The sequence below is a fragment of the Argentina silus genome (genome assembly GCF_951799395.1).
Source record: "Argentina silus genome assembly, chromosome: 9".
NCBI lineage: Eukaryota > Metazoa > Chordata > Actinopteri > Argentiniformes > Argentinidae > Argentina > Argentina silus.
The window spans coordinates 6,039,011-6,053,795 of NC_139663.1; the positions used below are offsets into that span (position 1 = coordinate 6,039,011).

Here is a 14,785-nt window from a genome sequence, read left to right on the forward strand (position 1 = left end):
AATGCTGAAAGCATCTCACACATTCCGCTAGGGGATGGATCACCACAGCATCAGGGTCACTTTTTTTTACCATATGGTATGCATTCAGTGTCACGTAACATGAACTTGGGCTATGATCTATGCCAGTAAATAAAAAAAATATTAAAGAATATTCTAATATTAGAATTTTGCATTTGAGAGTATCTGGGTTGTGATATTGACTAATCACATGTTCCTCAGGTGTCCCCTGCTAAACCCCTGAAGACGGTGCTTCAGAGATGGATGATGTATAAGGAGGAGTGCAGCCGCAACATTAGCAGAGAACCCCCGGGCACCGGTGAGAAGTTAGCCACAACATTACCACCCTGTCCTATAGGACCAGGGCAGTCGACGCACAATGAGAAGATGAAAGTTATCTGCTCCATCCTCATGGCAGGTCACCTAGAGATCATACACTGGTCATCATGATGAAAAGGAACACTTTTTGGAGACATCACAAGGCCCATCAACAATCTCATGTACTTCACAAGCACACTAATGGCAAACTAAGGAGAGACACTACAGGAAGCGATGTTATTAATGTATCAGATCAGCTACAAGGAAAGAACCTAGTGAGATGTTTAGAGGTTGGGGTGATAGGAGATGGAAATATGGGAATGAAGATACAGAGATACATTGTAATGAGGAAACCAGGGCTGTATCTCTGTGTTTCTCATATTCTAAGGAACAATAATAGAGTATGTTCTTCCCCAGGTGTGGTGTGCAACAGGACCTCTGACATGTATGCCTGCTGGCCCGATGGGCTGCCCAACACCACTGTGAGTGTGTCCTGCCCCTGGTACCTGCCCTGGCACCACAAAGGTAAGGCGCTCTCACAGATTGGCGTTTAGTTCAATAGCAGGGCCGTTGTAACTAAAGGCTACTTAAAACAGAAGGGATTTGATAATGTGTGTGTGTGTGTGTGTGTGTGTGTGTGTGTGTGTGTGTGTGTGTGTGTGTGTGTGTTTCAGTCCAGAATGGCTCGGTGTATCGGGAATGCGATGCAGATGGACAGTGGTTGACTCAGAAGAACACAAGCGAGTGTGATGAAAATGATCCTGCTCAGGTGAAAATGCTGTGTCTCTTGTGAGTGAGGTTGGAATGGAATAAATGTAAGTGTAATACATAGGAATTCATGCATGAGTACAAGTATATTGATGGATTTCTGTGTGTGTGTGTGTGTGTGTGTGTGTGTGTGTGTGTGTGTGTGTGTGTGTGTGTCTGTGTGTGTGTGTGTGTGTGTTTCTGTAGCAGCACTACGGGCAGATCCTCAGTAAATTTCGTACCATGTACACAGTGGGCTATTCCCTGTCCCTGGGGGCTCTGGTGCTGGCGCTCGGCATCCTGATATCCTTCAGGTAACATTCAATCAATAACTGACAGAGAGAATGAGAGAGAGAGAGAGATCTTTGACTTGCTTAGCTGTTGGACACCAGACATAACCCCATTTTGCTCTGTCCTCTCTCCCAGGAAGTTGCATTGTATGAGGAACAATATTCACATGAACCTGTTTGCCTCCTTCATCCTGCGAGCTCTGTCCATCCTCATCAAAGATGCCCTGCTGGAAGCTCCTGCCTTCAACATGGGCCAGGACGTCAACACTGACTACGAAGTGATAAGCCTGGTCAACAACGAGGTGTGTTCCTCGTGTGGTCCAGAAGTCAGAGCCAGTAGTACAGTAGCAGTGGTTGAGGGCGTAACATTGACTGTAACAGTCCTGGTACATTCCAACAACATTCTTGTAACATTGACTGTTATAGTAACACCAGGCGCTGCTGTACATCTGTGTGTTGTAGACGGCGGTTGGGTGTCGTATCGCTGTGGTGATGATGCAGTACAGTATTATGGCCAACAGCTATTGGCTCCTGGTGGAGGGCATCTACCTCCACAACCTACTGGTTATCACCGTGTTCACTGAGAGGAACTACTTCAACATTTACCTGTGCATTGGTTGGGGTGAGTCCAAATGTGTGTGTTTGTACATGTACAGTACAGTAGGTAGGGGTTTAATAGGTACAGGCCGACATTTCAGCAGGGTATGTCTAAGTCCCGTCACTGCAGTAATTTCACGGTGTGGAATTAGAAATAAGGAACGCACAAGTGGTGACAAGAGCCGTGAAGGATGGGATATGCGTCTTGCAGTTGCAAACATCCATGTTTGTTTACATTTGTCAGCGCGCATTTCACAGCGCACACAAACAATAACCGCCGTCAGATTATTTTCATCTTCTGGAAAGTGTTTTAGTCAATTATTTTGATCATGAGATAAATTGTGAATTGTAATCGCTACATCGCAAACGGAGGATGATCTCACATGAGAAGATATACCTTTGTCAGAGCCAAACAGGGCAGTTTTACTGTAACACCATGTTTTGAAGCTAATATACAGTATCAAGGACAGTAAAAGATGTGAGGGGGCTACAGTGAGGGGGGTGCTGCCTAAAATGTTGCGAGGGGGTAAAGGGGGCAATAGTGGTGACTTTTGACGAGAGAATAATGTAATGGTTAGTGTCAGGTTTATGACACAAGGCCTATAAATAGCTATGATAAGTGTTGTCATTTGTCATATTGGATTGGTTGTTAAATACAGCCATCTGATTGGCTGTTAAATACAGCCCTCTGATTGGCTGTTAAACACAGCCCTCTGATGATATCAATGCTGTGGCTTTACACTTAGACTGTTTCTCCACACACAGGTGCCCCGCTGATATTCCTGGTGCCATGGGTGACGGTGAAATACCTTTATGAAAATGAAGAGTAAGTTCTAAAAGCTTTACCCCGTCTCATTCAGAACCAGGTGTGCTCTCTCTCTCTCTCTCTCTCTCTCTCTCTCTCTCTCTCTCTCTCTCTCTCTCTCTCAGCGCTTGTGTTTTAATGACCCACTTTAAGTGACAGGACAGTGGAGAGAGACAGTGATGCAAGCAAACCAGGTTCCCAGCCTTTTTGAATGAGAAAATAGGGTTTGAGTGACTCTGGTTAATACAGAAAGCATTGTTCTCTCATTGAACTGTTATAGTGCAGAACTGCATTTGTGTTGGAGTCTGAGCCTTTCATGGAAATCAGGCATAGCAATCTTGAGTAGATCAGTGTAGTTGGCTCTAATGGCAGGGTAAAGAGAGCTCGCAAAGAAAGGTCATACGACTCACTCTCTCCAAAGTGAAAATCAGTGACAAGTGTTATTTGACGGGTTGTGGTCAATTTTGTGGGAAATTATAGCAAATTGTCCGCAACCAAAATGTGAAGTGTATATATTTCCAGTCTGTGAAATTTGAAACATATCTTCATATTTAAGGTCACACTCCTTAAGGTCACACTCCTCCGCCAGGGGATGGCGTTTTGCCTGCAGGCGTGAGGGAGTACAAATAGTCTCTCAGTGTCCTGAATATTTCATCCTGTGTTCCTTCATTCAGCTTAAATTTTATCTCGAGCTATAGTAACGCTTAATGCACACTTCTGCATCAGAGCAGAGGGGAGAGGCAGGGGGGGGGGGGGGGTTCTGATGTACTGTACTCCTAAAATAATAAACACCTTGGCTGCTGTTGTTACATAAGGCCCATAAAGACATGGTTCTGTGTGTCGCTTCTCCCCCCCAGCGGCAGCCAGCAGCCATCCTTCAGCTCTCAGACCCTCATGTCTCGCACATGTTTCTCCAGTCATGAGGAAGAGGAGTTTGTGTCTTCCTGCCTTCCTCCACTCCTCAGCCTGCTGCTCATAATAGCGGCATTAATTCCTGTGGATAGGCCAGCCTGTATCTCTAGGGCACAGACGTACAGTATTCTAGCACTCAGTAATAGCACAAAGGCTGCTCTAACACTAGCACAGAGCTGTCCATTAGCAAACAACTGAGGCTGTCCCAGAGTAGAGGGATAGATAGGAGTCCTTCCCTGTCAGTGGTTCATGTTCTAGGGGTCTCTAAGGTCATCCCTACTGTATGATGTCCTCACTACTGGTTTGTTTTACTCATAGGTGCTGGGAGCAGAATATAAACATGCAATACTGGTGGATCATTCGCTCACCTATATTGCTTGCAGTGGTGGTAAGTGCCCCACTCTCTGTCTTCCATGGGCTCCCTCCCTCCCTCCCTCCCTTCCTCCCTGCCTGCCACAATGTACAATATGTGTAACATGATGATGATGGTAGTGATGGTAAAATCAATCAATTAGTAATGAAGCAATTGCTTTTTCAGGACTTTCTTCAACCCTGTAACATGTCATGAGATTGGGTTAAAGGGGCTGGCCTGTTAAAGCCTCATGTTTTTTTCACATCAGTGGAGGCTGGTGACTTGTAAAATAGATGAGGAGGGGAGACTGGATAGATGGGCGCAGACCTAGACGTTGACGGCAAAGCTTGCTCAAACATTGTCTAAGACAAATTGTTTGAACCTAAAATATTTATTAAAGACATTTATACTGAAATATTATAGGGGTGGACTATTAAGGGGTCAGTCTAAGGAATAGCAGTGTGCAGGATCATGGATGGATGGTGTTGGAAAAGAGCTCAACTCTTCCACTGAGGACAGGACAGGATTTTACTGTGAAGACAAACACCACAAATGTGATTGACTCTACATAAGGTAATGAGAGAATTTGACAGGGCTACCACAATGCTTGGAGATGGAGAGGAAACCCCAGGGGATGAGTTGCCATATCAAGTTGCCATATCAAGTTGCCATATCAAGTTGCCATATAGGGTCTGAGGACCATCCACAGAAACTCCTCATTTTACAGTGAAAAAGATTAAGCATGAAGGGAAAAATAAAGACACAATTAATTAATTACTTAACGGAGCAGTCAGGGGATTCTCTAAATCCTGTTTCCTCTATCCCCATTCAACCTGCAGTTACCATATTCAACCATTTGGGACCACTGTTGAGACTACTTCTATTTGAGCCGATTTTTTTGTGTGTGTGAGATGTTTGAGTGCATTTTGTGAGGCAGAATCGAGCAGATGTACAGTTTTTGTACAGTTTTTATTTTTATTTTATTTGACCATATTTCTCTTCCTCAATGGACCAGCCTCCACTGATTCACAATTACATTCACACACGGTTCAATGTTGAAGTGACCTCCATTACACATGAAGTGTAAAAGGGTATCAGTTATAGCTGACAATAGTCTTGTATGAGGCTGACATTCAAGGTTGTGCCGTACCCCCTACACTCACCGTGACCAGAGTGGTTGTAGTAGTCACGCTCAAAAAAGGTCAAGACTGGATTTTTTCAAGAATTCGATTTGTCATGGTCACCGTGTCAGAGCCGTAACATAAACGTCCCGACATTTTCCATGCATTAATCCTCCTAACTGGGCTATCGCACAGGAATTCCTGTGTTTGAGTTTTCACAGAGACAGGTGGTGGTTCATCCTGCTTGCTCTTCATGTAGCCCATGACATGCAGCTTACTGTACTGTACCTTCTGTTTAAGACACTCTTTGAAGTCAGCAGTCTTGTGTTTTAAGCATGTGGATGTGGTTGCCGAATGAAATATTTTGCTGACTCTCTTATGGCACAGATAAACTTCCTGATCTTCATCCACATCATAAAGATCCTTATGTCCAAATTGAGAGCACACCAAATGAGATACTCAGACTACAAATTCCGGTGAGTTCCATCTCTCTAGTGTAACAATGATACGCCTCTCCTCATTATGCATTATCTGCCTTCTAATGCCCCCCGCTCTCTTCCCCCCCTCCCCTTCTCCCTCTCCCTATCTCTATCTCATTCTCTCTTTCTCTCTCTTCCTCCCCCCTCCCCCTCCTAGGTTGGCTAAGTCTACTCTAACCCTGATCCCTCTGCTGGGCATCCATCTAGTGGTGTTTGTCTTTGTAACAGACGAGTCCACCACGGCCACCATCGCCTTGCGTCTCACCAAGCTCTTCATCGACCTCTTTTTCACCTCCTTCCAGGTCAGGCCTAGACACTAAAGATAGATAGAGTATTTGCTCATATTATCAGCTAATGCAGTTATTCTACTGTGTGAGTTATTCTACTGTGTGAGTTATTCTACTGTGTGAATTTGCATGTTTCTCCCTCCAGTAGGCGTTACATGATGAATCCCCCAACCCCCCCACCCAAAAAGTTATTCCTTTTCCTATTTCTGATGTCTTCTCCAAATTGCAAACTGGCTGACTCACACTATGTCACACAACAAACCATGACATACTGAAGATGGTCGCAGCTGCAATGTGTCCAACCATCTGTTGAATTGCCCTAATGAGTCAGTCTATGACAGGCTTCCATATGTGCAAAGTAACCTAACTAATGGCAGCTCTACAAATACATATGCATGCTACAGGCATGTCCTCTTTAAACTAATCTGCCTTTGACAGTGTATGGAAGACACAAGACTGTATTTCCTCCAAGGGATGGCCTGTGTTCTTGTATGATTAGATCTTGGCTCCTTGCACTCTTAGGACAGTGGGATGTGACAATGACACGTGGTCATCCACATGTTATGATTGTGTGGGTTGGCTCAGAGTTTGGTGTTTCCACAGGGTCTTCTGGTGGCCATCTTGTACTGCTTTGTCAACAAAGAGGTGAGAGTCCCATCCCAGCTCTTATCAAGCACTAATGCGCTCCTCTTGGCAAAAAGCATTTTCATTAACTAGCTACTGAAATCAATTATGATAGTTACCGGAACGACATCTTTCATTATTGCCCCTCTCTCTCACCCTGTCTCTCTCTCTCTCTCTCTCTCTCTCTCTTTCTGTCCTCTCAGGTGCAGTCTGAGATCCTGAAGAAGTGGAAGCGTTGGAAGCTGGGGCGAAACATTGAGGAGGAGTACCGCCACACCTACAGCCAGCCCCCTCACAATAAGAGTGGAAGCCTGGTGGTCCATCCCTCCCACCTGCCCCGCCTACCGGACATCGCCACCACCACCTCCGCCCCCACCTGCAGCCCTGAGGAGAAGCACATGCTTGTGGTCAGCTGCCAGAATGGCATGGGCCGTCGAAAGGGTGGGTCACAGTTCACCGCCCCACCACGGGAGGGAGCCATCAGCTGTAGCACTCTCATAGAGGACATCTTGCTGGCAGACAAATCTCAGTGTTACGAGGCTCCCAAGGGGAGTGCAGAGAGTCACCTCTGAAATGGATGGGGAAGACAACATCCCTGTAAAACACTGGGTAATTCTGCACTAGTCACGCCCTCACACGCTCTGATCTGCTGGGGTGAGGAGCCGAGCCGGAGGTCTGAGCTGGGGCAGGGAGAGTGTGTGTCTGTGGGAATGGCCTTCGCCCAGGACCACTGTGGGTGGATGAGAGTGGCGCTCCGCCCTCTCCACAGCCAGAGAGAAGGAACATATGACAAACAGACGTCCATCTCTGCATTCATGTTGGACTTGTTAGATGTCCTGTGTGCCAAATGGATTTGTATGGCTGTTTCTCGTCAACACACAGCATCAGAGGCTGCTGCATGTTAGCAACACTAAGCAAAAAAAAAGAAAAAAAAAAGGAACTGAAATGAAATGAAATGCGTCATGTTAAATAATAAGAATACCGGAAAATACACAGAAACCTCAAATGATAAAAACAGGGTCTTAGCTTTAGTCTCTTGTGTGTTGTATGTCAAATATGTGTTTTGTGGTACTGGAGACAGAAGACAAACTGGACATTCACTTGAACATGCAGTACACAAACAAAAAGACCAAATGACTACAAAGAGCATATGAAATCCAGAACAGACGAAAGACATTTGTATTCATGTCTTCATAGCCTCTGTCTTTGTAAAGATGTTCTGAGATGAGACTGCCCTTTCCCATGAAATGAAACAGAGACGAAGGTAACATTCCTTTGACTCTTATTTAAAAGCACCCTTGGATAACCCCCAATAGTAACCATGAGAACTTGGCAGCTGCTTTCACCAGGTGATCCTGACTGAAGACTTTAAAGAACCCAAGTGGTGACATGGAAGAGGAATTCAACTAGATTTAACATGATTCTTTATTCATGTTCACCTGCATCACCATTGTAGACATTCATGTATTGTCCGATTTTTTTTATCCTTTACTTTTCTTCCCCTTTTTACAAACAAAACGAAAGGTCAAAAACCTGTAATATTTGACTTCATATCCTTCTTTTGAGTGTTACTGTTGTGAATGTGTTCAGTGTTGTTCCAGGGGAGCGGTTGGCTGGCTAGGCTCTGTTCATGTGACATGGGGATGTCTGATCAAAAAGTGTTCCACTGCTTTCACCTATTGCAGTCTGGCCATCCCGGTCTTTGAGAGTCACACAATCTGTACATACAGAGGCATACATCATAGAGTAAGAACACCTTCACCCACTCAAACACTTCACTGTGGTCTTGAGGTGAAAGCTGCTACGGCAAACTGTATTCTGGAGTCAAGGTCAGAAATACTAAATATACTAAGTATACTAACAAATCCCCACACGTGGACAACATGAAATAAAGGGCAACCTTGCATAATGGATGAATCCATCACTTGTAACTTAAAATAACAAGTCACCTCTGGCACAAACGCGGTTCTCTCTTTCAGGAAATGTGTTTTTGTCATATTTAAAATAGCCTTTTCTATCATGCATGCAAATTGTGCAAATGTTATAAGCTAAAATGGTATGACTCAATAGCTAATATAGTCTCATGCCTTCCAAGCAAGATGTCACATCAGGTTGTAGCATACATTGTGTGTCCCCTTATTAACTTAACATGTGAGAATGACCCTGCTCTGACACTACAGTACAGTATGTGGCTTTAAATCCAAATCAGGTCATCATGTCTTGCCACCAAGCCTTTAGTAAGTGTACTTAATTCGATAGAGTAATTATGTAACTCCAACATCAGTGTCAAATCCCTGATTCATTATTTCCGGTACTTTGTCTTCATGTCTAGAGAGGCTGGGGAAGTGAAGAACAAACTCGGAAACTAAATACAGGAACAAAATAGCATCCAACATTTGGCAGAAGTATCAAGATAACCAAATTAGAAAAACACCCACCATCATGATTATATCCCTTGACTATGCAGATAGGGGCACAATACTACCCTAACCCAACACAAGAAGGTACTCATTTTACATCGTTTTTATGTAATCTTTGTAAGGAGGGAGTAGGTACACACAGCACATGATATATTTTTGTGTCACCAAACAATTGATAGGAATTACACAACATGACTTTGTAAGGCTATTTGCACATGTTAATTTGTAATTAGTAAATATGTAAATAGTAGTACATACGTTTCTGACATTCAAGTGATTTATTTGGTTTTCGATGATTTGACTATGCTCTGTGTCTTTGTTTTTTGCATGTGTGCCTGCATGTGTATGGGCTGAATGTGTCTTGCATGCCTGCCTAACTGTACATAGTAATTCTCCCACATTATAGAAGTGCTTTGGCCTGACTGAAATGGCAACAATGTGTTTGTCAGATAATGGCAGCTGTTTTCTGCCCTCTTTAAATTCACAAATCAGAGCCTAGCTATGCTATATCACATGAAACTGCCCAGGTGGTGAACACACACGGTATCTTTCACAGGGGGTGGGATTCCAGAGGATTAAAGCACAGATACAGATAATGTGTAAACATTTACATCATGTATGACACTGGTGCCGCTTTGAAATATATATCAGTATATTGTCAGTTTTGCATTGAATATCACACAGTAATGAAAGAGTATTATGCTCACTGACCAATAATGCAGTAGTAGGAATATGGATATGCTTCTCCTCGCAGTGGGGCATTCGCTTTCAAATATATCACATTTGGGGACAACCACATTTCTATTATCGAAGCCCATACATCTGTATATTCTGAAGTCATCATTTAGATTACTACCCTTCCTCAATCAGAGTAGTTCTGTCTGAATGTATTCCTCTTTACAACCCCTAAATGAGTATGTGTTATGTTTTTTCATCTTCTTTCAAAGGTGGTTATTGTATATTTGGTGTGACAAACAGACCATTGGACCATCCGTGACAGACTCCCTATCTGTATATACATCTGTTCTTGTGTTCTGTTGCCAACTTTTGTCCAAATGATGGAAAATTAAATGACTGTGTGTGAAACCTGAAACATGAAACATGAATTTCCTTGGCTTTAGTCTAGCAGTAGCAGTCATATGAAAATATGGACATGAAATAGAGAGAAACTATCATAACATGGCTATAGAGGTTAGCCCAATGAGAGTGTGTAACATCTAGTTAAAAGCTTGTAGGAGCCTTGGTGGCTGGCTGTGGACAGGTGACTATTGATTGCACCCTGGGGGTCAGGTCCTAGGGTACACTGTGTTCCTGTTGACTCTGGCCAATGGCCTGATTTAATAGGTAAGCTCATACTATACTCCTACATTCGACTTGGGAAAAGAGACCACAGTCACCCAGTGACCTCAGGCTACAACATGCTTTATGGTAATCAATAACTTGAGAGAGGAAATAGTGGCCTAAATAAAAGAGAACATAAATTGTCCAGCGACATGATCACGATGGTGATTTGATCATAATAACTAGATCGTAGGCTAAATCAATTCAAAATTAACAGCTTGGTATCTTTATGGCGTACAGTGTCCTTGCAGAGGATTTGAAGCGGGAATAACAGTATATTCCTGTATACTCCTGGAGTAGATGTATCAGGAGACATTCCATGGACTAAACCCTGTGTTTAGGTTTGCTCCCTTTTAAAGTTTCTGAACTGGGCTCCTGTCCTGATGTACGGACAAAAGAAATCTGTCTGATTCTACATAAACACAGAGAGTTACCGCCCCCCCCCCCCCCACACACACACACACACACACACACACACACACACATTAAAGCTATGACTGAGTATAAATATTCAACATCTGAATAACTCTAGGGATTAAGCCATATCAGAAGTCTAAATGTCTTCATTACTCTCTAGTTCAGTTCTTGTCAACCAGCTCTTATAAGTTCCCCTCTAGGGTATTTGGGTAACACATGCAAACTTAGTATGCAGTGCTATGAATCTGGGGGTAAATGTTGCATGTTGCTTTCATTAGTTCAAGGTCCACTGGTGAAGCGCGTCACACGTAACTAGGGTAATTTTACTGTTAGTAGATTAATCCATCACTTCCTAAAGTCAAACAAAAGAACATTTTGTACATTTGCTAATATTTTTTGTTGAGTTACAGAGAATGGGATTTATGAAGAGAACATGATGGCATTTGAATAACTCCTTTTAAATTAGGTTTTTCCGAGGTCAGCAGCAGGGTCACTGAAATTAATGAAATGTTTTTATTCAAGCTGACTGTTCCCAACTAACTCCTAATTCCATAGAAATGTCTGCTGTAAAGGACTATGTTCAACAAGGAATACATTATGATGTTTTGACTAAGAATGAATGGCCTGTGGCCCCATTGAGGGAGAGACAATATATGAGTGTGCATACAGGGTATGTGTGTTTTGCCCATTGTCAATGTCCCTTAGCCCCTTTCGCATATAACACACCCTTGACCATTTCTATGATGTGTTGTGCTTGCCTCACAGGGTTATAGATTACCAACCCCTGCTTTGTCCTCCAAGTCCTCTTACCGGGCTGGACCCATTCATCACACACTGAAGTCCACCCACATGGCGTGGGCACTGAGCACTGCCAGTCTGGGCTCCCTTCATCAATAGTCTTCAGTAATACCATGATAACATTGACGGATTCCACTAATGGACCATGCATCGCCCCAACTACAATAGTTTAACAATAGATGGCTATTGATGGCTATTGACTATTCATGATATACTTTACATGTAATAATATGATCAAACAGATGTTGTGTTTATCTCTTTTTTATGTATTCAGAAATACATGAGTAATCACATTATGTACTGGTGAATTATTGAAGTAGAATATAACAAGTAGAATGTAGCATAATGTTAATGTTCCTATTTGCTATTCTGGACAGTACACAAGTGATAAACTGATCTATGAAAGTAAACTTCACAATAACAACAACATTAGATTAACAGTATTCTGCAGGTGTTTGCCCAGTACTGTATGTAGCTATTCAACGCTTTAAGATTCCCACCAATTTCTCTTAGTGAATTCTAATGGGATCAAGATATTCCAAAGTCAGATGATTGGCATATGTAAGGGCCTCAGGGCCATTATGTTCCCCCAGCTGGTCTTAGATTAGCATACATTATTCTGTATCAATCTGTCTAGTAACACAACAAAAGTGTACATGAGAGGTCATTCAGGGTCTTAGAACTCATTAGCAGTGATTGAAAGTGTATATTTATCATCACGCCCAGAGTCCCTTGGGCACACAACCTGTATGATGTCAAAGTAGCCACACATTTGTGGTCTCTATTTGTGTGTGTGTGTGAGAGAGAGAGAGAGAGAGAGAGAGAGAGAGAGAGAGAGTTGATGTCTCTTTCTGGACCAGTAGTGAGTTCATCTTGAAGTGTGGCAGGGTGTGCTGAGCCCAGAGAGAGACTGATCAGCACTATGCTGATGTGCTCTCCGGAACAGCTGGAGCTTCCTACAAGAGTGTGAACTAGCTGAGTGAGCTGGCTGGCTGGAGACTCATCTCTCTTTCTCTCTCTCTCTCTCTCTCTCTCTCTCTCTCTCTCTCTCTCTCTCTCTCTCTCTCTCTCTCTCTCTCTCTCTCTCTATCTCCTGGGTCTATGGCACCTCTAAGGGTTTCCCCACACCACAAACCTAATTGTTTGTCAATACCTCTGTGTGGCCTAACAAACACAGCAAATTGTATCAACAGTGTAAAATCGGATTACAGCCATCAAACATGGTTCGTATTAGATTCAATGTAAGAGATGAATATAGAGGAGGAATCAATGTTGAATCGCCTCCAGGTAAATATTAATAAATATATGCTCAGAGCTCAGGCAGGAGCTCCACAGGATGCATTGCCAACTATTGGCTTGTCTTTATGGAGGATCAAGAGTGTGTGCAATACAGCTACAGTTCAGTTCAGAAGAACAGGATTAAACTAGGAGAAGCTACATCAGTGAGGCAGAGTAGAATCCAAGTCCATTTCAGCCAAGCAAACATGATGTAACACACCAGTGTGATGTTTTTTTTTTGTATTAACGCTGATTGCAACACATAATTCCAAAGAGACAAATGTTTCAAAACTAATCCTAGTCAACTGCACCTTAATAAAAACAATGACATTCAGTACATGGTGTTTGCATGAGCAAGGCTGTCATACGCTACGTGAAATTCAATCTAGAGTGATAGAGACATAAATGTTTGCAGCCAGGCACAAACGTTTGCATGCATGCATGTGTGCGTGCCAGTACAGGCTGGTGGAGGTAGACATCAGAGGACGGGCTCATGGTAATGCATGGAATGGAATGAGGAAAGGTATCAAACACATTTTTGCATTTATGAGATGACTCTTCATTGGAAACCAAAGTGTTAACAAATACACTGGTTACTAAAGTAATTAACCTAACAATCATTAACATCACATCATAAGTTAGGGCTTTTGGGAATATTATTTCAATCTCCTTGTTTATGAAGTCCGAGAACATTTGACAGAAAAAATACCATCTGCCTGTTAAATCATTTCCGAATACAGAAATAATTATGGAAAATTGAAATGTAATTTCCTCTCTTTTATTTCACCATCCGAGAGAAATAATAGACCCAAAAAAATATGACGATGATAAAAGGGCAATTTTACGTAGGATATAAATACAGCCTGTAATGGCTCCCATCCTTTCTTAAAGGTTTTATCTAACAGCTTAACTAATATTAGACTGATGCCGCCTCACATCTATTGTCAAAAGACAATTCAGAGTGATTAACTTAATGGACAGTACAGCGGAGGAGATTTCGTAAATTCAGTTCACCTCGTACAGTATGTCCCATTCCATCTCTACAGTAAATCACCTGCAATTCTAGTGTGAGAAGAACAATTAAAAGCTAAAGCAATTGCCAAGATGGTCTGACCGATCTGTCAAATAAATCAGCCGTCACTAACTTAATCGTAACTTTGCATATTATTCCATAATTATCCTGCACATTAGGTTTAATCAGCATCTGTGGATGCATGAATATTTCATTTTTCATCTAAGCCATCTTATCTGTAATTAGTAAAAGGATTAGTGCTGCCATACAAGAGGATATAGATCAATTGGAGCAATCCAGACTGTCAACAATATGCTCATCAAATGTAGTAAACTAGATGAAGATTCATTAGCACCCATTCTTTTGAGTTAGATGCAAAGTGTGTCAAATGTATCCACAATTTACTGCCACTATCGGTTCACCTGTTGCGTGATCTCTGTATCTCATGCTACTCATTATACCTTTTAACATGATAGGTAGGAACAGTACAGTAGAATATGACAACGTCTAACAAAACGCAGAGCGAAGGGATCATTGTGTCAAGGTCAATCACTGATGGCATATCAAACCGATGCCACACAATAAACCCTTTAGAGTCGAGATGGTGAACTGAGAGCAGGTTTCCAGGTATTTTCTCTAAGCAGGTGGACGACCAATGAAAAGACAGCAGAGGGTGTCCTGAGGCAGGCAAAGAGACATCCAGAATTGTCACAGGACAGCGGCTGTCAATTTGGAGTGGTTGCTAGGGAACAGCACATCCAGACATAAAGGAAACCTACAGGTCAGTTGTCTATGACTGCGGCATCCACTTGTCCACATCCGTGTGCCGCTGGGTGAACTGTGTGTCACCCTCCTAAATGACAGCACCTGTTCCTTTAAGAATGCACTCGCTCAACCCCAAGTGTCTGGTCTAAAGTTCATCTCTGCCACAGCACGATGTCTTGTATGCTGCCTGCCACCACCCTCAACTGTGAGTAGGAGGACAGAGCT

The 14,785-nt window shown here is 42.8% G+C and overlaps 1 protein-coding gene across 2 annotated transcripts in view; it reads left to right on the top strand.

Moving 5' to 3' along the window:
• Nucleotides 1-10,033, top strand: part of gcgra (glucagon receptor a) — a 36,106-nt gene extending 26,073 nt beyond the window's left edge. The window contains exons 3-14 of one of the 2 annotated variants that reach the window (XM_083676920.1): nucleotides 220-316; nucleotides 733-840; nucleotides 990-1,084; nucleotides 1,270-1,376; nucleotides 1,489-1,654; nucleotides 1,815-1,974; nucleotides 2,715-2,775; nucleotides 3,985-4,054; nucleotides 5,527-5,615; nucleotides 5,776-5,920; nucleotides 6,509-6,550; nucleotides 6,733-10,033. In XM_083676920.1, the coding sequence (XP_083533046.1) occupies nucleotides 220-316; nucleotides 733-840; nucleotides 990-1,084; nucleotides 1,270-1,376; nucleotides 1,489-1,654; nucleotides 1,815-1,974; nucleotides 2,715-2,775; nucleotides 3,985-4,054; nucleotides 5,527-5,615; nucleotides 5,776-5,920; nucleotides 6,509-6,550; nucleotides 6,733-7,101 (1,509 nt within the window). In that variant the 3' untranslated portion in view covers nucleotides 7,102-10,033. The remainder of the gene's footprint in view (nucleotides 1-219; nucleotides 317-732; nucleotides 841-989; nucleotides 1,085-1,269; nucleotides 1,377-1,488; nucleotides 1,655-1,814; nucleotides 1,975-2,714; nucleotides 2,776-3,984; nucleotides 4,055-5,526; nucleotides 5,616-5,775; nucleotides 5,921-6,508; nucleotides 6,551-6,732) is intronic. The other variant, XM_083676921.1, reaches the window with a different exon arrangement.
• The last annotated feature ends 4,752 nt before the right edge of the window (nucleotides 10,034-14,785 follow it).